At 44.8% G+C, this 27270-nt stretch overlaps 1 protein-coding gene across 2 annotated transcripts in view; it reads right to left on the bottom strand.

The window, feature by feature from the left end:
- Positions 1-26901, bottom strand: part of aatka (apoptosis-associated tyrosine kinase a) — a 39084-nt gene extending 12183 nt beyond the window's left edge. The window contains exons 1-4 of one of the 2 annotated variants that reach the window (XM_086175807.1): positions 26500-26901; positions 26301-26417; positions 4883-5016; positions 740-881 (exon numbers count right to left, since the gene is read on the bottom strand). In XM_086175807.1, the coding sequence (XP_086031933.1) occupies positions 740-881; positions 4883-5016; positions 26301-26417; positions 26500-26527 (421 nt within the window). In that variant the 5' untranslated portion in view covers positions 26528-26901. Of the gene's footprint in view, positions 1-739; positions 882-4882; positions 5017-26300 lie in introns of both variants that reach the window. The other variant, XM_086175808.1, reaches the window with a different exon arrangement.
- Between the last annotated feature and the right edge of the window lie 369 nt (positions 26902-27270).

Here is a 27270-nt window from a genome sequence, read left to right as displayed (position 1 = left end):
CCGTTCAGCCGTTCCTCACCCTGCAACACCTGGACCAATCACGCTGCAGTAGCTACGGAGGACGGGGGGAAGGCTGGCGATTGGCTTCCAGCGGGAGCCTGCCTCGGCCAATCACGGGGACGCTGAGCCCACCGCCGCCGCCGCCGACGCCGCCACCCCCGTCTGGCTGAGCGTAGCGCGGCGCACGCAGCCAGCGGGGGGGGGGGGGGACGTCGGGGAAAGTAAAGCCTGACTCTCAGACCGACGCGCCGCTCACACATGCACATTTTGACAGGGCAGGGCTGAGGAGGAGGATGTTGCCGGGAAGATCGTCGATGCAGAGCACACGTTTGAAAATACCGCAGGCCTGAAAAATAAAATAACGCCGGGATGTTTTTCATTTTGATGCAATACGACGTGAATTTAAAATACAATCGCAGCGGGTCGGCGTCTCAGCTCCGTTACTTCAAATGGCAAACCGTCTTGATCTTGTCAAAATATACTCGGGAAGAGATTACGCCCGAATCCACTCTTGCCGTTTTTGTGAGAACCCCCTTTTTTTTTTTTAAAAAGGTTAAGCGTGTGAGACGGTCTTTCTAATGACCTGGAAAAATGGCGAGCGCCGCTCAAGACATGGAAATCTAAGAGGAGGGACGACGCTCGGAGCGTTAAAAAAAAATGGAGGCGTTAGTTTCTGTGAAAGGTCGAGTGAAACTCGAAAAAGGAATTTAGTGATGTGCTGACATGCTTGGGTTCTTACTGGATCTGCCGGGCTGTTTGGACACAGGCAGGGAGACCTCGGTGAGGGGAAGAATGTAGACCTCGGGACCGTTCTGGGTGGAAGGCGAGGCCAGGACGGACAGATCTGCCTGGTACTCCTCTCCCTCTGTGTTTTCAAACTCCTAGTGCAAAGACACACGCCGGGATTAGTCATCCGCTCGCAGCCGTTTACCGCTAAGTGGGAGACAATGGTCCGACTGTGAGGAAAATTCAAATGCATTGAGTCACACCCACCTTCCCATGTACAGCGCATTAGCCACATAAATTGTCGGGTGTGTAAGACCGCTCTTGTGTTGCGAACCAGCACAATCCGTCCCTTCACCAGTGTTGTAGGTTCTTCTATTGTGTGGGCAATGTTTCTTTCTTTTTTTTTTTAATTTGACATATCTCATGTTGATATTGCACACATTGTCGCGGTTGTTACCATTATTTTTGGTATGATCAAGTAGCCGCAGTTACTCTTTTTGAAATATATTATTTTATTTTATTTATTTTTTTTAATTTGACATATCCCATGTAGATATTGCACACATCGTCATGGTTATTACCATTATTTTTGCATGATCAAGCAGCCACGGTTACTCTTTTTGAAATACATAATATTTTTACTTATTTTTTTAAATTTGACATATCCCATTTTGATACTGCACACATTGTTGCGGTTATTACCATTATTTTTGGTATGATCAAGTAGCCGCAGTTAGCCTTAGAAATATATTATTTTTATTATTTTTTTTTTTAATGCACACATTTTTTTTAATGCACACTCTTTTTGAAATACATAATTTTTTTACTTATTTTTTTTTTATTTGACAAATCCCATGTTGACACTGCACACATTGTCATGGTTATTTCCATTATTTTTGTTATGATCAAGCAGCCACAGTTACTCTTAGAAATATATTACTTTAATTTTTTTTTTTTTATTTGAAATATCCCAAGTTGATATTGCACACATTGTCACTGTTATTACCATTATTTTTAGCATGATCAAGTAGCCTCGGTCACTCTTTTTGAAATATATTATTTTTAAAAAGATAGATAAAGATAAAAGACAGGATTGCACATAAAGTGTACGGTGAGAGAAGCGATGCCTTTGTAAAAAAAAAAAATTAAAAAAAAACGTGCTGCGAAACCTGCATTTTTTACAACGCCCACCGGGGGGCGAGTCCACAGATTGCAAAAAAAAATAAAAGGCTGATTGTGTTGAGGTCAGATCAAGTGACTCACATTCTCACTCCAATTTATCACGTCAGTGAAGACATCGCCGAATACGCATTTCAATATCTGCGTTTAAGAAACACGTCATCCTGGCGGCGCAGGACAGATCGGAAAACCGAACCTGATGGATAATAACTTGATATCTTGATAACGACCGAGCGAAAATCAATAATTTCCTCCTCTATGGGTCACAAAACACTCATTCACAAGCGGCGTTGACCATGATTTCCCTTAAGCTTTGGACAGAGTGCACGGCTTATCTCCTAAAAGTTTGTACCGCAGCAAAGCCCCCGCTCCTGTGTGTCCGAACGTATCAAGAAACATCCCGACTATCGACAATTAAGTCAGTCTTTCTGGCGGTTTCTGAAGCGGTGCTTATGCTGGGAAACAGGCCTGGCAGCAGATCTGTGTTCGCAGTCCCATCAGCTCGTCTGCGCATTCCCTGACTAATGAACTGTTACCCGTAACAAGCCTCCCACTCCCACTCGGGAAGGGAAGAGGAGCAGCGAAACGGGACGGCAAAAACGGCGCGCAGATAGGCCGTGTTTACAATGCGGAAGATAAAAGATATTTCTTTATCGGCGTATTTGCGTGACAAAAACATCGGCGCTTCTCATTCAGCGGAGCCATCTGTCGTCGCGAGCACCTGGCCGTGAGTCAGGCTCCCGAGAGAGCCTTTCGGTTTTAGAAGCACTTAATACCCGACCGCACTCCGGGCGCGCCGGGTAAGGGCACGGCGACGGAGACGGATGGCTGAGCTCTCCGGGCTCCCGCAGCCGTATGTGAACACACACCTTCCAATTGAGCACTTTGCTGATGATAGATCCAAAGAGAGGGAGGCGTTGTGGGACGGCGCAGATTTGAAGGTCTTAAAATGCCAGTCTCCATGTCTGCTCGTCTCCTCTGGTATTATTATGTCAGTCTTGCGCAGAAGCGATGCGGGGAAAGCGTTCGATCAGGGGTGTAAAACTCAAATATGCAGTTGGCTAAAATTCAAAATTGGGACAAAGTCGCAGGCCAACATTGATATTTATTGAAAAAAATCTTCCTCCAGATATAACAGTGACCTTTTTCCCCCAAACAAGCTGTGCTTAAAAACTGTATATGGAACAAGCAAAGCTTAATACTAGGCAATATATAACTTAATATTAAAATTTGAATTCAAATTAAAAAACACATCAATGGCATTTATAATTTAAATAAAAATTACATAAAAATTGTGTGCTTCTTTTTATTTGCAACCTTCTGAGTCAATATTTTAACCTTTTACCACAGACTGATAATAAATCTACAAATGAAATAATAATAATGATATAAAAAATGCTAATAATAATATTGATAATAATAATAATAATAATAATAATAATAATAATAGTATAAACATTAATCATAGCTCAGTTTGCTACACGCTGATCTACTCTGAACATCTGCCTTTCTTTTTGATATTTTCTTGGAAGGCTAGTACGTTACCAATATTTGCATAAGGTTGCTATGGTAACTGTCAACAGAGGAGAAGACGTTTATGGGTCCTGTCGTGATTTTCGTGCCAAAACACCAGCAGAGCATTCTGGGATTTGTGGTATTAGCGGTACATACGCTGTAGGCTATAATACCGACGGGCCGGCACATATTTTTCAGTATTATATTATTTGCCATACTAAATAAAAGGAACGCCTGCATATATTGGAGCGCACACCCTTGGAGGAGCACCTTGTCTTTCTTATTTTTTCGAATTTTGAATGTAAACACAAGCCGTAACCATGCTGCGTGCAGATTTTCTACAAAAGCAGGATGCGTAGCACAAAATAGAAGGATGAAATAAAACATTTTACTCCAGCTGTTTCGCAATTAAACAGCCTCCCGATGCGAAGGGAAGAACAGAGCTCTGCAGGCGGCACCTGTGAATCGCCAAAATCCAAAAGTTATCGGTGAAAACAGCAGCGATCCGGCTATTCGGGCCACGTTTGATGGCGGGGAGGTTACGGGATGCTACGTCAGCCGTGTGAAACTAATCGCCTCCTCTTCCCGACCTTTTCGCAGCCATCGCTGAAATGATAGTTTTCTAAACCGCCCATTTTGTGCCGCGAGAACCGAGAACCCAAATGTGATCCGTCATTCGAAACGGACCCGACCGCTCACCGCAGGCCTTCCTGCAAGGGTGAGGGGGGTTTCAGCGTGCAGACTCCGAACCAAACACTAGATGTCACCAGATTCTACATCCTGATCTGTGCTGTTGAATCATCCTTGAGCTGTACTGTTTTTCCACTTTCCACAGAACCGCATTAACACGGGACGAGATTCTATGAAAATGAAAAGATTTGACATATTTCCAAAATATCCGCACGCCAACTTTGCTACCACTGATGCCCGAGAACCAAACTTTTTGTTTCCAGCGCTGTATTGGTGCAGCCGAAGCTCGCTCCTCTCATCTCGGCACAGACTGTAACTGCCGCTGTCGTCGCAGGTTATAAGAACGGCAAAAATAATGAGGCGGGCAAACGCGGGCGCACACTCGCGCATCCATTAGACACACAATGGAGTAATGTTTACAAGTCATTAATAGTCTCTACGCTGCACTCATTAGTGGCCCTATCGTTCCAGCAGCATCTTTCTCCCATCAGCTTTCTACCTCTGCTTGTGGTTCTCTAATAGAATCTGTATTTTCTGCAAACTTCTGCAAAAGCGGTGTGTTTTTTTTCCCCCGAAAAACACGCGTTCAATGCCGAGCCTTATCCGCATTATCATTTTCTAAAGCGATGACGAGCGTTCGTCTTATTTTCTGCGCACACTGCAAATAATTCAAATTGCCGTCAATGACGGTTGATTAATGGTAACCGCTTGCGAGTGATATTTCTATATCGGCGGCATCGTTTCCGCACGTGTTGTTGAGAAGCGAGCTCACCTTGAAGCCGGCGTCGCCCTTCTTGCAGCAGAGGCAGGCGAGCATGAGGAAGACGAAGGTGAAAAGGCCCGAGAAAGAGACGGCCACCACCGCCAGGGAGGACGGCCAGGACAGTTCGCTCAGCGGAGCTCCATCTGCAAAATCAGAACGTTTCGCGTGATGCAGGTGTTTTGAAAGCGCGGCACGGTGCTCAAAAAAAAATCGACCGACGAAACCACAGGATATTAAAAATGAAACGGAGACGATGGTGTTTTGATAAAGGCGAATGCAGATGATTTGCAATCGTTTTTATTGGCAGCAGGAACAAAGAAGCATGTGACCGCTCATCAGCAACATCTTCTGTTTCCCATTCATCCCTGCAGACCTGATGAATAGGAAGCAGACCCGGGCATTTTACGGCCCGGGGCCCACATGTGGCGCTCCGGGCGTCCCGATCCGGCCCGCGTGGGGTCAGAATCTGAACATGAATGACAAAACGTTCTTGTCGAAATGAGATGATGATGAGATGAGATGTACTTTAATGATCCCACGCTTGGGAAATTATTTCGCGGCGGCAGCAGCAAGACATGCGAGGACAAGACAAGCTAAAAGTACAGTTGAAAAAAAGTAAATAAAATAAATAAACTCTGAAGCGTAAAAGTATAATCTAAAAAAAAAAAATCTTCTCGTCATGGCGGCTTGATGTGGCGCTTATGGTGGCTTGTTATGTTGATCGGCAGAAACTAGGTCTAAGGGGGTTGCTATGCTAACGGGGGTGTCGTTCGTTTGGGGCGAAGGAGCAACTTTTTGACGGGATTTCGACAAGAATTCACCGCGACCTGGACGACTGAGGTAAAACATGCATTCCGCTCATGCTACGCTAGTGTGTCGCTTTTCTGTTATCGTTGATTCAGCCCTCCGATGGCGTTCGGGTTTCTCATATGGCCCCTTATAATACGTTGGACCTTCACTTTTCGCGGGCGTTACGTTCCAAGACCCTCCGTGAAAGTAGAGACGTGATCATTTTGTTACAGATATATTAACCCTCAACGAACCTCACTCAACCCACGTTGAGGAACATTGAAATAGAATTCAAAATGTACAGTAAATGAGTCGATTAAAAATCATATTACATGTAAAGTAAATTGAAATTATTGATGGAAAGAAATCACATTTTTTTGTATTTTTAATAAATCATTTTATAGGGTACTCGCAATTTAAAATTCTTTTCTGCGCGGAAACTTGAATGACGATGAAATTTCCGTGCAGTCGTTATGGCGATGAATACAGATGAAGTACGGCAGAGCGAATGAAAGTATTACAATTCTTTTAATGGCGGTATGAGATCTCCCGTGGGTCCAATGGTAGGAGCGAGAGTTCCCGATACTGGGTATCTTTGTTTCGGACATCTTGTATTTTATCTATTTTATCAAATGAATTTTAGTTTAATTTTACAATTTTTTTTACTGTTTTTTTTTCCACCTTAGGCTAGAATATCGTTATTTCATCACAAGAAAATAAAATAAAATACTGCAAAAAAAAAACGATAAATCACAAGAACCGAATTACAAATAAAATCTGCAAAATAACAAGGACGCGAAAGCCGAACCACAACGTAGCGAGGGTCAACTGTAATTAATTGCCCGTCCCTGCAGAAGCAGTAAATAATAAATAGAGTAAATAGAAGTAAAAAGCAGTAAATAGAATTGAAAGCGAGCGGGACTCCGGTGGGAATATGTCAATCACAACGTAAACAAAGCCACAGATTTCCCTCCAAATGTGGACAAACTTCAAAACTATTGAAGTCATCATTTGAAATCAAGAAATTCAAACCCTGCCAGCTATTTAAAAAAAAATAACAATAATAATTGTTTTGTTTTTTTTAGGATCCGAACGCTCTCTGGACCATCCAGTCTGTGGTTAAGTGTGGTTGGACGCTCTGCAGACGGCCCTAAAAAATATGAAAAACCTGTTTTGAATTCACTTGTTTTCCAGAACTGTGCATGAATGAGTCCACTGCTAGATACAGGAGTTAAAGAGAGACACAAAGTCCCTGGATAGAGTGATTTCATTTGTGCGATTGATTGTCCGTCCCGCTCTTCCCGTGCACATATGTGTTGCGCACATGTGCCTGAGGAGACGGCCAGATGTGATGGTCTGGAGAACCCTCGAAAGATGTGATTTACGGCGGAAAAACACCCGCGAGCCGAGACGGAGGAAAAAAGGAAAGTAGAAGAGCGAGAAAAAAAAAATAAATTGTACAGTACTTTTATTTCCTTAGGATGGATCGAAGTACAAGTCTCTGTGTTTCTATTTATATACATTACCTGCCAAACTACAGGTGGCTGTAAATGAGCAAAAACAATACAAAAACCGCTTTTCTTGTTCCCCTAGAACTCCACTGATTTATTCCAACGCCGACACAGGAGCACTTTAGCCAATAGACGTGAAGAAAAATAAAAAAAATTTAAAAAAAGGCCCGTCTTTTTCTCTCCAGCAGCACATTCACCACAATCAGTCGGTAGATGGTGATAAGGAGCGATAAGGAGCGGACACCAGCTTGAAATCACATAATTAACCTTTAAATTCATGTTTTTTTTTTTTGTGGACACTGGCTTTTCCCTGCTGCGCTTTTTTAGACCTGTTGCTGTGAGAGCTGGACCCCGGACAGCGCCCGAGCGCCCGACTCTCCCGCGGTTACTTCATTAGATATTAGCGATGCGCTCGGAGTGACGGCGAGAGCTTCGCTGCAGCTCCCGTTTCATAGGAATCTCCCCCGGGGGAAATATAAGCGCATCCGTCTCTCAGGCACCGTCTAATGTTTAGAATGAGTTACCGTGTAATCAATTTTCATGGGTTTGCCTTGTGTTGCATCCCGTCCTGTTTAATATTAGCCCCTTTCGTGTTTTCCAATCGGGAGCTACATTACTTTTAAGAAGAGGCCTCTTTCACGCTGGATGATTGTTCACTTATTGACCCAAACTGCCTGACAGCTTATAGATTCAAGGAACATAATCGGGGATCCGGATCGTGCCTGCGTTAAAAAATTAGGGTTATTATTATGAGGGAAAACATTTTAGCAGTGAAGGTTAGAGATTCAGCATCTATATTTTATCCCACATCTTTTTTTTTGTGGAGCGTGTATCCATGGAGCAATTGCACCGATGTCTTCTTAAACATGGAAGCTAGCAGGCCGAGTAAGCGGGGTCAGCTCACAGAAATGCATAATCAGGAGTTTAAAAAAAAAAAGTAGAGATAAATCAAGTCATTCAAAAACCATTACTTGCAGTTATTATTCTAATTATTATGCATTGACCTTTTGGCCATTCTTTGCAGGAGTCAGCCACAGTTTCTGCTTTCTTTAACCCCGTAAAACCTGGCAGGCACACAGGAACACACTCGACAAACACACACACACACACACACACACTAAGGCAGAGGTTATTCGGTCACGTGGTGCAGCGATTAGCCCCTTTAACCTCACGGCACCAAGGTTTTGGTTTTAAAACCCAACAGCCGCCTCGTCCCTCTCTCTACGCCGAGCTTCGGTTATCCGGTTCCTTTCTTAATCAAATAGCTTAAATATCGTCTGTAGTGCGAGAATGAGAGACTGAACGCCAATGTACATCGAGGGTGTGCTCCACCATTCTTCCCACGGCCCACTTGAGTAAAATAACAGGCGCACACTCCGGTTGGAGGAGGATAAACAACCAGAGGGGGCGTCAAAGGGGGAAGAGACCGAGTATCGCATTGTGGTTTGATACAGCCAATAACCCAAAGGTTGGTTTATTAGCATATGTATCATTTAACCATAACTTAAGAGCTTATGATGATGCAATAACACAATAATCAATATCATACTATTGTGCACTCCTTACCTCACTTGTTACTAAGACACTTATAGTTTTATCACTTGTTTACTAAGACACTTTGTAGTTTCACTGAGACACTTTATAGTTTATAGTTTATTTTTATTTCTAATTCTTCCTTTTTCTTTTCATTATTTATTACTGTTATATTTTCTGTAACTCTGGCACAACAATTTCCTTCGGGATTAATAAAGTCTTATCTTATCTTATCTTATCTTATCTTATCTTAATAAATAATTATAATAATAATGGGTGTCGAAAAACCCGGGTTCAATTCCGACAAGGGGACCTTTCTGTGTGGAGTTTGCATGTTTGCATCCACGTCTCCGTGGATCTCTCTCCGGTTTCCTCCCACAGTCCAAAAACATGCAGGTTAATCGGAAAAAAAATGGGAAAAATGCCCCGAATGAGCGAGTGAGTGAAAGTTTATTTGTCTTTATTTTGTGGCCCTGTGATTGACTGGCCACCAGTCCAGGGTGAACCTCGGCTCCAGCGTCCCCCCGCGACCCTGAGTGCAGGATAAGCGGCAGAAGATGGATGGATAATAATAATGATAGAAGTTCAAGGTAGAGGTGAGGCCTCATCATGGATCATGGACCCTTCTTGTTTGCAGTGGTGACGGACCGGCTGACAGATGAGGTTAGACGGGAATCTCCTTGGAGTGCGACCTCCGATCTCTCATAAACTCATCGAGATAGGGAGGCATTTGGATTCTCTTGACGTCTGCAAGTAGCTTCGCTGATCTCATAAGGAAAACTATATTAGATTTTCCGGTGGTCAATAAAGGACTGAATAAAATTTGATCTTTCTGTTTCAGATAAAACTGCAATATCAGGCTCATCTGAATCCCTTGGAATGGTCTCGAATAAGCTTTTATGTGTTGGAACGTGTGTCGCACTCAAGCTTTTTGCTGATGAGTTGGTTCAGATTCTTGTTCTCGGCGGACACTGTACAACGCCATCTTTAGATTCTCCAGCTTTTGAGCGGCTCTTACCCCTTTTTATTATTTAAACCAAAGTTCACAAAATGAAGGGAAAAACCCAAAACACTTTTGGGGTTGACCATCGGTTTCCCTATAAGTTCTGTGTGAGGAGGTCTGGAGCGGCAGGGAAGTATGATAGAGCGGTGCAGGACATGTATGCCAGCTGTGAAACAGTGCTGAGGACTTAAAGATGGAGGTGGAAGTGCATCGGGGAGCAGCTCTTAGCCCGTTCTTGTTTGCTATTGTGATGGACGGGCTGACAGATGAGATCTACATGGACTATGCTGTTTGCAGATGACATTGTGATCTGTAGTGAGAGCAGGGAACAGGTTGAGGAAAATCTAGAGAGGTGGAGGTATGCTCTGGAAAGGAAAGAAATGAAGGTTAGTCATAGCAAGACAGAATATGTGAGTGAATGAGAGGAACACGGGTTGAAAGGTGAGACTACAGGGAGTGGAGATCAAGAAGTTGGAGGATTTCAGGTACTTGGGGTCAACAGTTCAGAGCAACAGAGTGTGGGAAAGGAATGAGTGAGTAAAGTGTCAGAGGTACTATGAGATAGAAGACTATCAGCCAGAATGAAAGGAAACGTGGAAACGCTGTTGGCTCTAGAAACAGTGACAATGACAGGACGCAGAGCTAGAGGTCGCAGAGATGAAGATGTCGAAGTTCTCTTTGGGAGCGACCAGGATGGATAGGATCAGGAATGAGTCCATCAGAGGGTCAACACATGTTAGATGTTTTGGAGAGAGGGTCAGAGAAGCCAGGCTGAGCTGGTTGGGTCATGTAATGAACATATTGGTAGCATGGATGCTGGAATTGGAGGTCTAGAGGAAAACCAAAGAGAAGATTTATGGACACAGTGAAAGAGGATATGAAGGTAGTTGGTTTAGATGGAGAAGCTTGATTTGCTGTGGCAACCCGGGGGAAGCCAAAAGGCAAAATAAGTAAATAATTATAACAACAACAACAACAACAACAACAACAACAACAACAATAATAATAATTATGATAATGTGCTGGCAATTAAATTGGGCTATTTATATTTTGAAACCCAAAGATGTTTGAATATACAGTGACGGAATTATAATCTCTCTCTCGCCCCCGATCAGCCTTTCAGATGAGAAAGTGCCACTACTTTGTTATTTCGGTTCGTCAGCATCTTCGCTTCGGTCACAGAGCCAAGCGTTTCGCGGCTGCTATTGCTGAACAAATCACCTAAGGGAAATTAACAATAACTCCAGACCAAACAGCCCTGGGCATAATGTCCAGACCTGAAACCAATCACAGCAAAGGAACCTTTGGCCCAATGACCGTCCGGAGATGGATTACGTGGCGGAGCGACGGAACAATGGACAAAATGCTGAGACTCGGTGAACGCGAACGCACGACTTAATGATCACATTTCTTCTTGTCGAAAGCACCGCGAGCGATTCCAGTTTTTTGATGTAGCTATCGGCTGCCCTTGGAAAATAAAAACAGAAAAAAAAAGAAACATAAGCAGTTGTAATTGACCCGGTATTCCGAAAACTGACTAAATTTCTGGGCGGGGTCGGTCTATCTACTGATGGATATGCAGCATACAATGAAATTTGAGGCCAGCAGATTGATTCGGTTACCAGGCGACACATTTCCGCCATCGCCGAGCTGTTATTAATGTCACACGGGAGGACCATACATTAATTCTGGGCGGAAAAAAAAAAAGATAATTTAAGCGCAAATGTAAAATACCTGTAAGAAAAGAGCAGCTCGCTTCTCACCCCACCTCCCATCATTACGACCGGCGCTCAGGCTGTGCAGCTGATTGGCTCTTCCAGGGATTGGCACTATGTGTGTGTATGTGTGTGTGTGTGTGTGTGACGCTTGTTTGTGGATTCTTTTCTGCCTCGCTGATTGAGACCCAGCAGTCCTGACCCATTTGACTGTGGGAAACACAGTGGTTTGGGAGCCGCCGGCCTCCTGCCGTCCAAGCGGGGAGCGTTCTGTACAAATCGGACCCGTAAGGTTCAAACCCGTGCAACCAGAAATCCTTGCAGAATTCGTGTGCGGCGCAGGCTGCACTTGCCATTCAAGAGATATTCAGATTTATGTGTGTGTGTGTGTGTGTGTGTGTGTGGGCCTGACAATCCCGCACATTATTGTGATAAAAATCTTGCTGACCGACACGTATTAGTAGATTGTCTTTTACAGCGTAGTTACTTTTACTACCGCTTCCTCTTTTTTTCCCCACAGTTTTAATGAAGTATTATTCCGCTGGAGCTGTGTACCGCAGATAATTCTGTTTAACCCACTGAGATATTACGAATCGTGTGTGTGTGTGTGTGTGTGTGGATTCGAGCCAGAAGCGAGAGCGAAAGAGATTTCCGAGACGAAGCGGGCGGCGTCCTTTTCCCGAACGTAACATGGCTGTGCACTCGCAGACTGAGCCGGCACATTGAGGAAGACCGTCTGCAGAAAACCCGTTTCTTTAAACACAAACTTCTAAAGCTTCCGCTCCCCACCCTAATCTAGGAGGATTAAAAGCAGTTGAAAAGGGACGGCCTTCCCACTTTTTTTTTTTTACATAAAATTAAATTTCCCCCATGAGAACCAATGCTGATTCTAATAAATCAGCTTTTAATCGGCAAACATTTTACAATCCAAATTAAATCAGTAGCTGAGATGAACCCTCTGACCCAGGGGTGCGCACACTTTTTCGAGCTACTTATAAAAGTCGAAATGATCTACGTACTATAAAAATGCAAAACATATATTTATTTATAGATATATTGAGAATTCTTCACACGTGTCATGCCCTAACTCCATTGTCTATTTCTATTCTTGTTGATCTCAGCCCATTCACTTCCTGTTTATTTTTTTGTTCATTTTTGTCATTGCTTTTGTCCCTCTGTTTATGTTTCTGTTCTAGTTGTCTTTTTACTTGCTTATTTTCACCCTTGCTATTTTTTTTTGCCATTCTGTTGTCCATTCTCACCCTTGTTGCTGTTGTTCTCTCTGCTTTCTATTTATGTCTCTCTATTTATATTAATATTCACATTTATTAATACTATAACTGTTACGCTGCTGTGACAAAAGAATTTCCCCTAAGGGGATCAATAAAGTTTATCTTACCTTATGCACTATCTATGTTGATGTACCTTGCATGAACCCATTTTTCAGATTCATTTTTCAAATTCATCAGAGTAAGGTGACAAAAAATGTCACCTTACTCTGATGAATTTGACCGAATGGAATCAGCCAGAGACCTTTAGTCCTGACAGCCAGCCTCAAGCACACTTACGAATGATCATCGTTGTTTTTATCGTAGTCTGAAAATGCCGCTCCGCATTTCCGTCCTTCGGTGTAGCAATGCTATACTGGCAGATGAGATAAACGCACTTTGAAAATGACATAATAAAAAAAAGGCTTCCTCCCACTCCTTGTGGAAGTGATAAGTTCAGTCCAGCTCTCCCATTCATTTGAATCCCCTTTTTTCAGTTTAAAAGAAATAAATTGGAGGATAGGTTACCTTTGCGTTCAACCGGTAGACCACCACCGATGGATATGTGTCAGTGACAAAGAAGTGAAACGGAGGAAAGGCAGCGCACGTGGTGTCACAGGCTGAGACTCAGTCCTCACTGAAGGACGAGGTGTTATTACTCCGGGAAAATATTGACCGGGGTGCCACGGCGGGCGCTCCTTGGGGCCGGTGTGATGTTTGGGATTGTCGCTTCCCACGCTAAACAGCGTCCTCCCCCCGTATTGACAAAATGCTTAAAACGGTCTAAACGGGATGTCGCAGGTCTGACGGCGGGGAAGAACTCGACGCCGCACCTGGGACGGTTATGGATCCATGTTCAATTTAGTCGATCGGTCGATCGGATGCGGGTCGAGTGATGTTCTTCCACAGCAAGGTCCAAGGACAGTCTCTGTAAGTGGATTAGGACGGATCCAGCCAAGAGCAAACAGATCCTGATTCTATCCGTTCTCCTCACTCCCGAAGAGAAGTTCCACATATTCATCTCTGCTACCTCCAGCTCGGCTTCCTCAGTGTGTCTAAACCAGACGCCATGGTCTCAACTCCCTCCTCTACGCCAGGGGTGTCAAACTCAAGGCCGGATCGGTTCGACAAAGGGGTTTATTCTGGCTCGCAAAGCTGAAAGATACCAGGTTTCAGGGGTGAGCTGAACAACAGGTACATTAACAGTAGTTAATATGTCCTGATTTTACCCGTCCGACCCACTTAAGACAAGATTTTCCTCCATGTGGCCCCTGAGCTGAAATGGGTTTGACACCCCTGCTCTACACCTCTCCTCCAATTCTGGCTGATACTCCATTCGAACCTGCTTGAATCCATTTCTTCAGCTCTTCCTGATCTTCCTGATCCTATCCATCCTGGTCACTCCCAAAGAGAACCTCGACATCTTCATCTCTGCGACCTCTAACTCGGCCTCCTGTCATTGTCATTGTTTCTAGGGCAGACAGCATCGCTGGTCTCACCACTGTCTTGTCCACATTTCCTTTCATTCAGGCTGATATTCTTCTATCTCATAGTACCTCTATCACTTTACTCACCCATTCCAACCAGCTTGAACCCGTTTCTTTAACTCTTCTCCAACTCTTCTCCCAATTGCTCTGGAGATTGACCCTGGTTACTTAAAATCCTCCACCTCTAGATTTTTCTCAACCTGTTCCCTGCTCTCACTACAGATCACAATGTCATCTGCAAACAACATAGTCCATGTAGATCTCATCTGTCAACCCGTCCATCACAATAGCTGCAACAACGGGCTAAGAGCTGCTCCCCGATGCACTTCCACCTCCATCTTTAAGTCCTCAGCACTGTTTCACAGCTGGCATACATGTCCTGCACCGCACTATCATACTTCCCTGCCACTCCAGACCTTCGCACACAGAACTTGTAGGGAAACCAATGGTGACCCCTAAAAGTGTTTTTGGTTATTCCCTTCGTTTTGTGATCTTTGGTTCAAATAGTAACAGGTGGCCAGTGTCTTTTGATCGAAGGCGTAAGAGCCGGTCAAAAGCTGGAGAATCTAAAGATGGCGTTGTACAGTGTCGGCCGAGAACAAGAATCTGAACCGTCTCATCAGCAAAACGCTTGAGTACGACACACGTTCCAACACATAAAAGCTTATTCGAGGCCATTCCAAGGGATTCAGATGAGCCTGATATTGCGGTTTTATCAAAAACAGAAAGATCAAATTTTATTGAGTCTTTATTGACCACCGGAAAATCTAATATAGTTTTCCTTATGAGATCAGCGGAGCTACTTGCAGACGTCAAGAGAATCCAAATGCCTCCCGATCTCGACGGGTTTCTGAGAGAGCAGCGACCCCGGGCCTCCCATGAATATTACAGAATCGCACGTCACTTCAGCAGCCACATTGCAAAAAAATAAATAAAAATTTTTTAAAAAAGCACTTAAACCTGGGCTCAGACACGCTTTATTAAAAAAAAAAAAAAAAGGTCTTCAGGACTGGAGGCATATGAGCAGCATCCTGACAGGAGGAAGGGGAGCGGGAGATAAAACCCTTCTCCCCATCCAGCCCACAATTTAGTCTGACAATGAGAAGAGCAAAGTGGGATGAAAGGTGGCAGAAGAAGAAAGAAGGATGAGTGAAGAAGAGGGCGAAAGGCCAATCGCTTTTGCCTTTTTATCACCTTGCCACTGAAGGCGTTCATCCCACCGCTGTGTCGTAGTCAGTCTGGCATGAATTTGTTCTCGGTGGTGAATTTAATCCCTGTCACTACCACGTACGCGACGTCGGGAAAGGGATGAAATTCTGACACGAGGAGCTAAAAACGAAAAAACGCCAGCGCGTAACACGGAAGCTCGTCGTTCGGGCCGCGCGTATGCTTTCATACCAGGCGCGAGATAGGGGTGCGCGAGGCAGAGCTACCGGGCTTTTCACGGTGAATAATAAATAAGGCGCGCGGCGGCGGCGAGGTACGGCTCGCTGTTGCTGTGCAAGCTGCAGCGAGCCGCTGGAGCGAATGAACATCGGCTCCTGCAGCCGCTGCATAAAAAGCGCTCCGTGATACAGGGGAGGCAGGCTGGACAGACGCCACGCAGAGGGGCGCAAATTCAAACATGTACATAAGAGCGTTCACTTAACCCCTCTCAGGACTCGGCACTGAGCCGATGTTCCTAAATACCATGGTAACCGACAGCATCACACCTGTTTCTGCCCTCGACAGCGGTAACCTATGAATATCACGCACAAGGAGTTGCTCTATCTCTGCGGTTCTTCACTCGGGTTCGATGGTGAGTCGGTCTCAGGGGTTCGGCGGAGGTGAAGACACACACCCAACTCGTAGAATACGTGATGACGATGACGATGATAATCAAGCTAGGTAGCTCGGCCTATCTGTGCTGCGGAGATTTCGGTGGGCTCGGTAGTCGGCTGTCGCGACGGTACATCGTGTGATTTTAATCCCTTCATATGAATTATGCCCTCTAATACAAACCTACTAGCAGTACCTTTTGCTCGCTCTAAGCGATCTCAGGCAAAACTGTTTTCAGTTCTACTACCTCAGTGGTGGAACAAACTTCCAGAAGCAACAAGACTAGCATCATCTCTCTCAACCTTCAAGAAACAGGTAAAGACTTTTCTCTTTCAGGACTTTTTACTGATGCCCCAGATCAGGTTCGGGCAGCAAGTTAGGCTATGCAGTGTGTGTGTGTGTGTACGTTTGTATATGTCTTTGTCAAAAAACAAAACAAAACAAAAAAAAAACCTCACAAACTCAAGCTTACTGTTCTGTATATTTCCTGTGCATCGTGTATTTGCAAGTGTATTTGCAGTCCCTATGTCATCTATTGTAAGTCGCTTTGGATAAATGCGTCTGCCAAATGCAATGTAATGTAATGTAATGTAATGTAATGTAATGTAATGTCGAGCAAAAAAGGAAGCAGCCGGATGAATACAGTAATTTCCGGACGATAAGCCGCGACTTTTTTCACGTAAACAACGATTCGGCTAATATATGGACTATTTTGGGTGGGGGACGCTAACGAGCTTCACTCCGCTAAAACGTTTATCTTCGTCACATCAAACCTTTGAAATGACCGGGAAATTCTGAGTCTGTTCAACTCCAACACCAAAGAAGATGACTTTGACGGTTTTCGTGCGCAGGAGGAAGCCCGAGATAGCGATCGGCTAGCCGGTGCTAGCGGTAAGTGCAATACGGATTCACGTGTATAACGGAACGTGATGGGTGTCGGCGTCCTAACGGCGTGATTTGCAATGCCACTGTTGAGCAATTCTAGTCTAGCGACGGCAAAACTAAGGAAACCCTTCCTTCAGCTGCATGGAAACGGGGAATACAAGAACAAAACGCTTGCTGAATTCAAGGTGAAGCGAGCCAGATGCGATGAAAAGGCTACTTTGCCTTTTCTCAGCTTTGTTGGTTTTGTTCTTTGAACACAGAGATTTTAATAAATGGTTCATTTTGTGCACCCGTTAAAACAAATACCTATGTCTATATTTCATTTTTTCCAATAAAGAAGGGTTCTGTGAATGCTGATATGACATTGGTTCAGCAACAAGGTTCAGAAACGCTGCTCTAACATAACACACAAACAAGGTGCTGTGTTTAAGACAAGAAAAGCGCACGTAATTCTATCTTTCCCCCTGCTTTGCTCCTCTCTCATCTCCTCCTCCGTGCACTGTTTATTTACCGATAGCGTCGATGCTGCGCGCAGCACACGCACTTACCTCTCTCTTCCTTTGCGGTGCTGCAGGGCGGGAACCCTGCCAAACTAGACACCGCTGCAAACGCATCTCGAAGGAAGAGCGAGGAGGAGGCGGTTCGAGGGCGAGACACGCTCTCGGCTGCAGGGGCCGGAGACCGGCTTCGCCCCGATGCGGATATTTGAACGCGTGGATGGTGGAAACGAGACTTTGAAACTCCCCATCGATCCATCAGCGCTAAATTTACTATCCCGTCTTTGTGTCGTCACTGGTGTCGTCGGGTGAAGACAAAAAAAAAGACATGCAGTGAGATAAAACGGCGATTAATAATAAGTGTCTGTTCAGTTGGAGTTTACATGTAGGACAACGCCGCAGGGGCAAACAGGGCTCCATCTGCCTGGCCGCGGCTGCACAAAGTCATTTCCATCCACACACACACACACACACACACACACACACACAGGAAGTACAGTGACGGTGGCGTCAAGCTCGGACGTGACGTTTCCGTTGAGCGAAAGCCAGTCAGAACGATCCCCGTCTGCTGGGGAACCAAGATTACAAATGGCTTCCTGGTGCATCGAGTGTTTATAAAATCCAAAAGAAACAATGCTGAGGATCTATTAATGGCTCAAGCAGCGCGTCTTTGCAGGCAGGATGTAGTCTCACACCTGTTTCAGAAATAGTTGTTGTATGCATAGTGTGTGTATGTGTGTGTGTGTGTGTGTTTGTGTGTTACAATCCAGGAAAGGCTACTCCGACTACAGAGGAAACCATGTTTACATAAAGAGGGGACACGTCGTGCCTCAGACTAGACGAGAGGAAACCGAACAACTGAAAATATTGTTGAGATGGAAGAGACGAGAAAGGGCTGAGTCAAAAGCGCGAGGATTAATGAAATGGGAAAAGGGTGCCGGGGCCATAAAGAGTTTAAGACCAAGTTGCAATGAAAGGGAGCAGAACGCGGCGGGGTGCAAAGGAGGAGGCGCTTTGTAAACTCTCATTTGTACACAAATATGTAACTCCTGGGAAGGTCTGACAGCAGAGGGGAGCAGTGCAACATAATTAATGCCGGGGTTTTTCTATCCTCTACCGGTTTTCATCCTCTCCACGTGACGGGGCCCGCGGAGAGAAAACCATGATAACTGTCATTAGCTGGGAGTGGGAGCTCGGGGGGGAGAATCGCGCCGGATCAGCATCACAAGCCTGTCACGTCCCTCCTTCGACAAACCGGTCTGCGACTGAAGTGCCGTGAATATCATAAATATCAGCCCTTTGATAGTTATTGCATTATTTTAGTTGTGATTTCCACTGATTAAAGAAATGTTAATGCGGCAGCGGCGGGATCCGCAATAACGTGAATCCGCCTACGCGCCTGTGGCTCCCGTCCCGCCCATGCTAATTTCCACAGCTTTAGCTCAAATCGCAAGCTTTACGGAGCAGGGCGGGCTGGAAGCGTGCACCGGCCATCCCAGACTGACTCGCGGGAATGGCCTTCGCGTTGAGAGGAAAGATGGCTACCGCTGCTGCGGGAGGGGGGATGCCGGATCAGCTCCGTGCGGCGTCCTTTTCCCGAACGTAACATGGCTGTGCACTCGCAGACTGAGCCGGCACATGGAGGGAGACCGTCTGCAGAAAACCCATTTCTTGAAACACGAACTTTTCCACCGTAATCTAGGAGGATTAAAAGCAGTAGAAAAGGGACGGCCTTAAAGTCAAATTTCCCCCATGAGGACCAATGCTGATTCTAATAAATCAGCTTTCAATTGGCAAACATTTTTCAATCCAGATCAAATCAGTAGCTGAGATTAACCCTCTGACCCGGGGGTGCGCACACTTTTTCGAGCTACTTATGAAAGTCAAAATGATCTACGTACTATAAAAATGCAAAATATATATTTATTTATAGATATATTGAGAATTTCCACAGCTTTAGCTCAAATCGCAAGCTTTGGGAGGGCTGGAAGCGTGGATCGGCGACTGATTGGCAGGAATGGCCTTTGCGTTGCGAGGAAAGATGGCTACCGCTGCTGCGGGGGGGCCGGATTGGCTCCGTGCTATATTTACCTTGAACTTTGAGCAAAAAAGCGCATTTGAAGAACTTCCCGTTCAGATGTATCCCGCCTTCTGTCGCCCTCGACGGATTCACGCGTTCCTGTTCCATCGCGATTGTTTTTCTTTTTACTCGCTCCATTTGTTGGTTTTGCCAATCACGTGCGGCAGCAGCGTGTGGCCCACGGCCATCTTTAACACCCAGCGGGGGACCGGGACAATTCACTTCGGTAAATTTGTCTGGCAATACTCGGCTACTTAACAAGCACTGAATCATTTAAAACACAGCATATGTAAGCGCAGAGCGCTGCAGAGGAGACAAGGGGCAAGCGCTGGCTTACATTCTGCACTCTACAGCACTACAACCCATAATTTAGAGTGAAATCTTCCATTTCTAGGATTATTATGAAGTGCAAAAGAAGGGCAGCGGTTTGTTTTTACAGTCGCAATATCAGGGAGATAAAATCGAACATCCGACTCAGTCAAGCCGGGAAACGACTGCACCGGAAAGTAGTTTTAAAATGTGAATATAAACAGCAAGCAGGAAAGCGTCCGGACATTTTCTGACGAGAAAGATAAAATGCAACAGGTCTTCTGGTGCATTCTGTTAAAAATACGTTTCATTTGAAGATAAAGCTGTTTAATTCTAATATACGCACACGGGCGCACACGCATACCCACAAACATATGCACGCGTGCACGCACATCCTGCAAAAAGCCAAACACGCAGGACGGATAAAGGTAAATGTCGTTTTTGGAGAACACCTGCGTGTGCCGGTGCATAGCTATCCTCGGTGAAAATCAAAATTACTGGAATTTTTTTTCTCTTTGAGCGCGGACTCGTTTAAAATCCCAGGCACACGTTGGGATGAATGCATCGGACTCGCCTCGGGGGTTCTGGGTCCACCAAAGCATTTTTAACTCAGCTCAAACGCCAGGTGCTCCTCTGATGGGTCTCTTCGACAGGCACGGCCTCTCTGAGGCCCTATGGTTGCTATGATACAAAAATGTCTGCAGGAGTTGAAAAATGTTGGCCGGAAAGCAACTATTCTGGCCGTTGGTCTGGATCAAAAAATGACGGAGCAGAAACCAGCCCCCGCCTGATGGCGTTGTGAGGGAACATCTCAACGTAAGCGAAACCAAAACCGTTGTTGATATTGTAAATCACGGGCGTCAAACTCTGGCCCGCGGGCCACATGTGGCCCACAGTAGAAAGAAAAAAATTAAAAGAATCAAAGTAAAAACGAAAATAACATAAAAAAATATGAAAGAAAACAGAAATAAAACGAAACACATCAAAATAAGAAATAATTAGACAAAAATAAACCAAAACTGAAACTAAAAACAACATTCATTAATACACAGGTACTATATAGCGATATACACTGCTCAGAAAAATAAAGTGAACGCTAAAATATCACATCCTAGATCTGAAGGAATGAAATATTCTTATTAAATACTTTGTTCTTTACATAGTTGAGTGTAGTGACAACAAAATCACACAAAAATGATCAATGGAAATCAAATGTATGAACCCATGGAGGTCTGGATTTGGAGTCACACTCAAACCAAAAGTGGAAAAACCCACAACAGGCTGATCCAACTATGATATAATCTCCTTAAATCAAGTCCAAAATCCGTGTTGCTTCCTAAGTGGACAGTTTGATTTGACACAAGTGTGATTGACTTGGAGTTGCATTGTATTGTTTATGTGATCCCTTTAATTCTCTTGCAGTATATTTTGAAGCCATACCAAATGACTATTAGCGCTGTCCCGCCGGTGTTCTAGCCCACAGCGCATGTAGCGCTAATACTCCGAATCCCAGATCGCTCTGCTGCTGTTTTGGCGCGAAAATCACAACAGGACCCAAAAGCGCCCTCTCCTCTGTTGACAGTCGTCATAGCGACCCAATATGCTAATTCTGGCACCCCTCCGAAAAAAATGGTGAAAAGAAAGGCGGCAAACAGGAGCTTTCTGGACAAGTGGGACGCAGAATATCTGTTTAAATATGTAAAAAAAGACAGACTACTTTCTGACTCAAAGGCGTCAGAAAGTAGAAGAGATGAAAAGAGGTTTGGTTTCACGGTTATATATTGTTTAGTATTGAGCTTTGCTTATTCCCCTGGTTTGGGTCCAGAAGAAAAGGTTCATTGTTCTATCTAGAGGAAGATTTTTTTCTATATATATCAATGTTGGCCTGCGATTTTGTCCCAGTTTTAAATGTTGGCCCACTGTGTATTTGAGTTTGACACCCCTGTTGTAAATCATACATTGTCAGTCGTCAAAGTTGAATGTATAAATTCTAACTAAAGTTTCCCAAAGGACACACACATTTGCACAGGGGCAATTATTTTAGCTTGTGGGCCACATTTCTTATTTAATCTGCATGCATGGGCCAACAAGGAAAATTGCAATTTAAATATTTACATTTTTTCACATGTTATTTCAACTTTAAAATCATGACTCCTTATTTTGTATGTAATCATCCATACAAAATTAAGCAAAAGGGAAAAAATAAGGAGTTTCTAAATTCAATATTGATTGAAAATACTTATTAAAATATACAAAGAAAATAATTTGGCGGGCCGAATGTGACCGCGGGCCGTAAAATGCCCCGGTCTGCATTAGCAGAACAACCCCATCCAATGCAATTTCTGCACGGAAGCACACACGTATGCATAAATAACCCGATTCAGCTTCGACCAGTGCCCACCCACTGCAGATCTATGACCAAACTCACCGCACTCTCAGACCAAGTCCAGCAGCCACGGCACGATTTGAAAATAATGGCTGAGAACCTTCATAGACACACTCCACCATCCATCATCATCATCATCTGGGACGGATTCACGCTCACCGCGTGGCAGCCGGGTGTGATGTGGTGGTCTGCTATTTATATACAGTACATATAAAAATAAATACATTTTTTTTACATTTATATTTATAATTCATATTATTTATGTATTTTTTTTTATTTATATATATTTTTTCATTTATTTATATTTTATTTTATAAATAAAACAGCAGCTATTTGTATTGCATGGCAAAAGCCATAGAAATAACGGGACTCGGGTCAACATTATAAATTTACAATAAGGGCGCTTATCTGTTTTGGCATCTGGCTAGTAATGTGATGCATGTGAAAACCATATGCAGGCACGCAAATGCACCACGGATGACATTTGGTCTCAAGATGCAGACAAAGGCGGTGTGTTCCTGTAATGGCTGCGTGTGTGTGTGCGTGTGTGCACGCGCCCAATTTAAACATACCTAGCCATAATAATTTATTGAGAGCTATGCCGGAAAACACACGCTCCCTCGTCTTCCAACATCTCATGTTGTCCGTTCCTTCTTTGTTTGCACATTAGCGCTCGCGCTCGACTCATAAACGCGCTTTATTTATTTTCGAGGGTCTTTCTTCTATCATTTAATCTGGAAAAAGTACGATCCCAGAAAGAAAATCATTACATTCATTCTAAATGACGGAGATGGATATCAGTAAGATGCCAGATAATGTAAATATAGATGGATAAATCTGGTCGTAATTTGCATAATTCTGACACAGGCAATTCGTGTCAAAGTGCTAACGAACTATTGGCTCCCGGGGACTGAGAAAATGGCAAGAGTCTTGCAACATTCAGCTAAATTGCATTTTTTTTTAATTTATTTATCTCCAATGGAAATAGCTCCGGTGGGCGCTGCGGCCACTCCGTTGTGCCCTGGAATAAAACGCAAAGAGCTGAACCAAAACAAAATGCGTCTCAGGTTGTAAACCCGCACAGCAGCTGCAGAAATAGTCTCTACAGAATGATCTAACGCGCGACATTGTCTCTTTGGCTGTTTACGAGCATTTTATTTGGAGTCGCTAACCGAGAGCTACTCCTCTGAACGAAAATATCTCTCCTCTCCCGAACAGGAGGGGCCTCATCCTGTTCTAAATTCACAAGCTATGATGCGAGGCTAGATGGTGTGCATACTGCATGAACTCCTCTCTGCTTCTACGATAAACCTGAACGCACACGGGCCTTAAACCAGCACGACAACAACTATATCCACATCGTCACACACTGAGCGGAGAAGACATGGACGGTTCCCTTTCACCGCTTAAATCCACTTCACTTCCCCCCGCGAGAGTCGAACTTACGTAACTAAAGTGCTCGGTGTTACACATGACCAGATAAATTATCAAATAAGTCACCGGCGCTCGCCGTGCGCTGACCCCGGCAACCTCAGGGATCCGTGAAGACGGCGGACGGACCGTTACCTCCCCGCAACCCCGAGGCTGTTAGATCTTCTTCTTCTTATTTTTCACCCTGCCAAGTCAAGTAATCTATACATGTGTTTTCAAAGGGGGCTTCACACACCCTCGGTCCGCTACCTCTCCCGAGGCGAGAGCTCTCCGTGGTGCTGAAGCTGCATCGAGCCAGGTGCTCGCTGCGAAAATGGCATCGGTGTGGAAAGTCACACAAACACTGGGCGACATTTCCCACGGCTGCGTTCAAATTTAAGACCTCGCTAAGGCATGCGAAGACCGGTGTGGGCACAAGGTCTGCAGTCTGCGTGTCCCCGCAGACTGCTTATATAATGCGGTGCAAAGTGATGACTGACCTGAACCCATGGTTGTTTTCTTCCGTCAGTGTGTTTGTGTGTGTGTGTGTGTTTGCTCATGTGTGCAGGTTTGTGTTAGTGTATGCAGAGGCAGAGCACACTATGTTCTTACATATCCCAAGGCGTAGGGAGCTGGTGCAGTTATAGAGGCTGGCTAGAGGGCTGCTGCAAATCAACTCAGTGTGTGTGTGTGTGTGTGTGTGTGTGTATGAAAAATAGAAAAACTTGGATATTAAAACACTTACGCCTTCATTACATTTATTACTTTTTGTATCACCAAAGTCCCTTTGCTTGATATTTCCATCGCCTGCACGCAGTGCGTCTCCTGACTTACCAACCATCCTTTATATAGTCAGACGCGGCTGTAACGCCGGCATGCTGTCAAAACAATCTGAAATCTTTTCAAATGAAAAAGTTATCAATTTGAACTCACTTTCTTTTATCGATCTCGGCGTCTTTTAATCCGTGCGACCAAACACGGAGTATTTATCGCATGCATTTTCATTTCAGTTAACATTTTGATCAAACAGAAATGGACGATTCATATCCCTACAGTTTTATAATTAAAACTGTGAGGTATTTTCTCAATGCAAAATAACGCATTAGTATTTGCTGCATCGCATTTCTTAAATGTATGTAGTCATCGCCGGGCTTTGGCGTAAAAGCAACATTTCTAAATGATTAAATGCTGTTGCTCCCTGAGAATGTGCCTTCCCTTTGAGCGACTCTGTCACGATTGGCTCTTCTTCACACGCCCCCCTCCGTCGCCTAGGCAACATCGATCCCCTGTCCAATTATTAGAGAAGGAACAGCGAGGTGTCCCTCCTGTGAGGAATATATATTATTATGAAAGGCCGGCCTTTACGCAGACCCCCGTCCTTCAAAAGCAGCCGGCTGCATGACCGCGGCGTCAGATTACTGTAAGGGCATCCTCTGCGCGGCTACATGTGCAGCATCCACCCAAACATACCCAAAACTAACCGGGCCTAACGCTTACGCATGTATTATTAATCGTGCCGCCTTTGCCCGAGGAAAGGGACGAAGATATTTCATTATCTCTCCCCACTTGTGTTATCCACCCCCCCAACCCCGGTTGGAGGATTAAGAGACGGCTGAATTAGGAGGAGCCCCGGAGCGTTTACGCCGTCATTCAGAGGGGAAACAATGATTTCTCATCAATTAAAAGTCAACACTCTGGGGTTTGTGTCATATTGCACCGAATCACTGACAGCCAACTCAGCATCCGCTAAACGGCCCACTCCGAGAACTGCCTCCGTCATGAGTTTCCAAAATATGCAAAGCGATCTCCTTTTTTTCGGGGGGAATGGGGGGGGGGGGGGGGGGGGGACTTTGAAGCAGGGACGATTTGTAAGAAGTGTGTCAGCAATCGCAGATGTCATTTTTTTTTTGTGTCATATCATCTGCGATTCTTAGGTATTTTTACCAAAAAATAAATACTCCTTCGCTCCCAGGAGAACCATGCATTAATGCCGTATTTTTGACAGTTGCAACCGGATTTGCAGAGGAAAAAAAAAATGAATTCGCAGTCTGAGAGCGCAGTGGAGTCAAGAGGACGGACGATGAGGGTGGAATGCTAGGATGGAGATGGATTAGAGAGCAGAGGAGGGGAAGCAGCGGGGCTGCCCGTCCTTTTTATGCCCGGCCGATGGGCCCGGCACGGGGACCCTTCAGGTACCAGCGTGCAACGCTTCCCTCTCAGCACGGCCATGACTTCCAGCGCCGTGGTCATGCAGCACTGCAGCAGCACTTGGGTTTCCAAATGCAAACGGACCCCCTCCCCAATCCTTCCCCCACCCCCACCCTGGAGGATTCATAAAACCCTGCATGCAAATGTGGCACAAGTGCCGTCTGACACTCCGTGCACCTCTGTGGGCAGGTAACCTCTGGGACGTTTTTCCCCTCCATATGTGCACATTCAGCTGCAGGACTGTGCACATTCAGCAGGGAGGAGAAGAATTAAAAAAAAAAAAAAAAAACAACTTTTAACCCCCTTGTCACCGAGCTGGAGCGCGACGTCAGCTCCTGTTTTTGGAAGGCGGTGCACGGCGACGGTGATGCATCCACAGAGAAGATGGGTGTTATCGCATTGTGATGGATGGCCTTACATTACAAACAATATTTAGGGAGAGTGGGTGGGTGGGTGGGGGGGCACAAGCTGAGCACAATGGGGGAGTGTCAGAAAAATAAGCATCGTTTGTCATGTTTGACCCCTTACCTGTGTCAATGTGGGAGCTGAAGGCAAAACTAGGGTTGAAAAACGCTGAAGACATGACAGTCACATGCAGGACAAAGAGCATCCTTCTCGCTGCGCTGCAGAAGACGGGCCAAAAGCCTAAATATATAGATATATATTTATGTTTAGAAAAAAAAAAAGGTGAAATCCCTGACTCAGGTGCGTTTCGGATTCACGTAACCTTCTCTGGAAGTGGCACCGTGCAGCATGTTAGTCCACCTTAGAGAGCTCCCTCAGTGTCCAGCTCCACCTTCAGCCCGAGCAGATCAGAGGACAGATGTTGACAGTCGGTCATCTCCATTTTTGTTCGTTTAATCGTTTGACGTCGATTCCTAGCAATCCCCCCCGGTTTTTTTTTTCCTTTCGTTTTTCTCCTATTCGGCTGATATTCTGTGCAGGTTGGGGTTGACTGCGCGCCAACTCCGTCACTCCGATCAACGTTATGGCTCCAAACACCCACGGGGCTAATAATCCATCCTCTTCTTTCAAAATAAAAGTCTCTGTTGCATTCCACGAGTAAAAAGCGTCGATCTGAGATTTCTTTTCGGTTTGCGCCTCTGCTCCTGGTGGGCTACACGTTTTTTTTTTTTTTTTTTTTGCGCCAGTTGTTGTCAAGCGAAATGAAGTACAAACATACTTCCGTTTGTAATACTCTAAATAAAAGCCACTTCCGTTATACCAGCGATGCGTGCTTTTATTTTGAAATCTGACTGCGTTGTCTTCCGGGATACGCTTGCTTTCGATGTCTAGCTTGACGCATCCCGTTTCTGGGGAAATCCTGAAGTGATTCTGGGATGTGAGTTTAAGTCACTGACACCAAATGTTTTTTTTTTTTTGTTTTTTTGCAATCACAAACGGAAATGTATCTTTGTTCTTTGAGAAATTGATTTTAACTGGCCTGCAAGCTAAAAGAATGTGATACCACAAACAGCTTAAAAACCCACAACACTGT

The sequence above is a fragment of the Fistularia commersonii genome, chromosome 28, assembly GCF_037954325.1.
Source record: "Fistularia commersonii isolate RoL2024-O1a breed Wild chromosome 28, RoL_Fcom_v1.0, whole genome shotgun sequence".
NCBI classification, from domain to species: Eukaryota; Metazoa; Chordata; class Actinopteri; order Syngnathiformes; family Fistulariidae; genus Fistularia; species Fistularia commersonii.
Note: the sequence above shows the minus strand (reverse complement) of the source record. Positions and strands in the feature narration are given on the sequence as shown.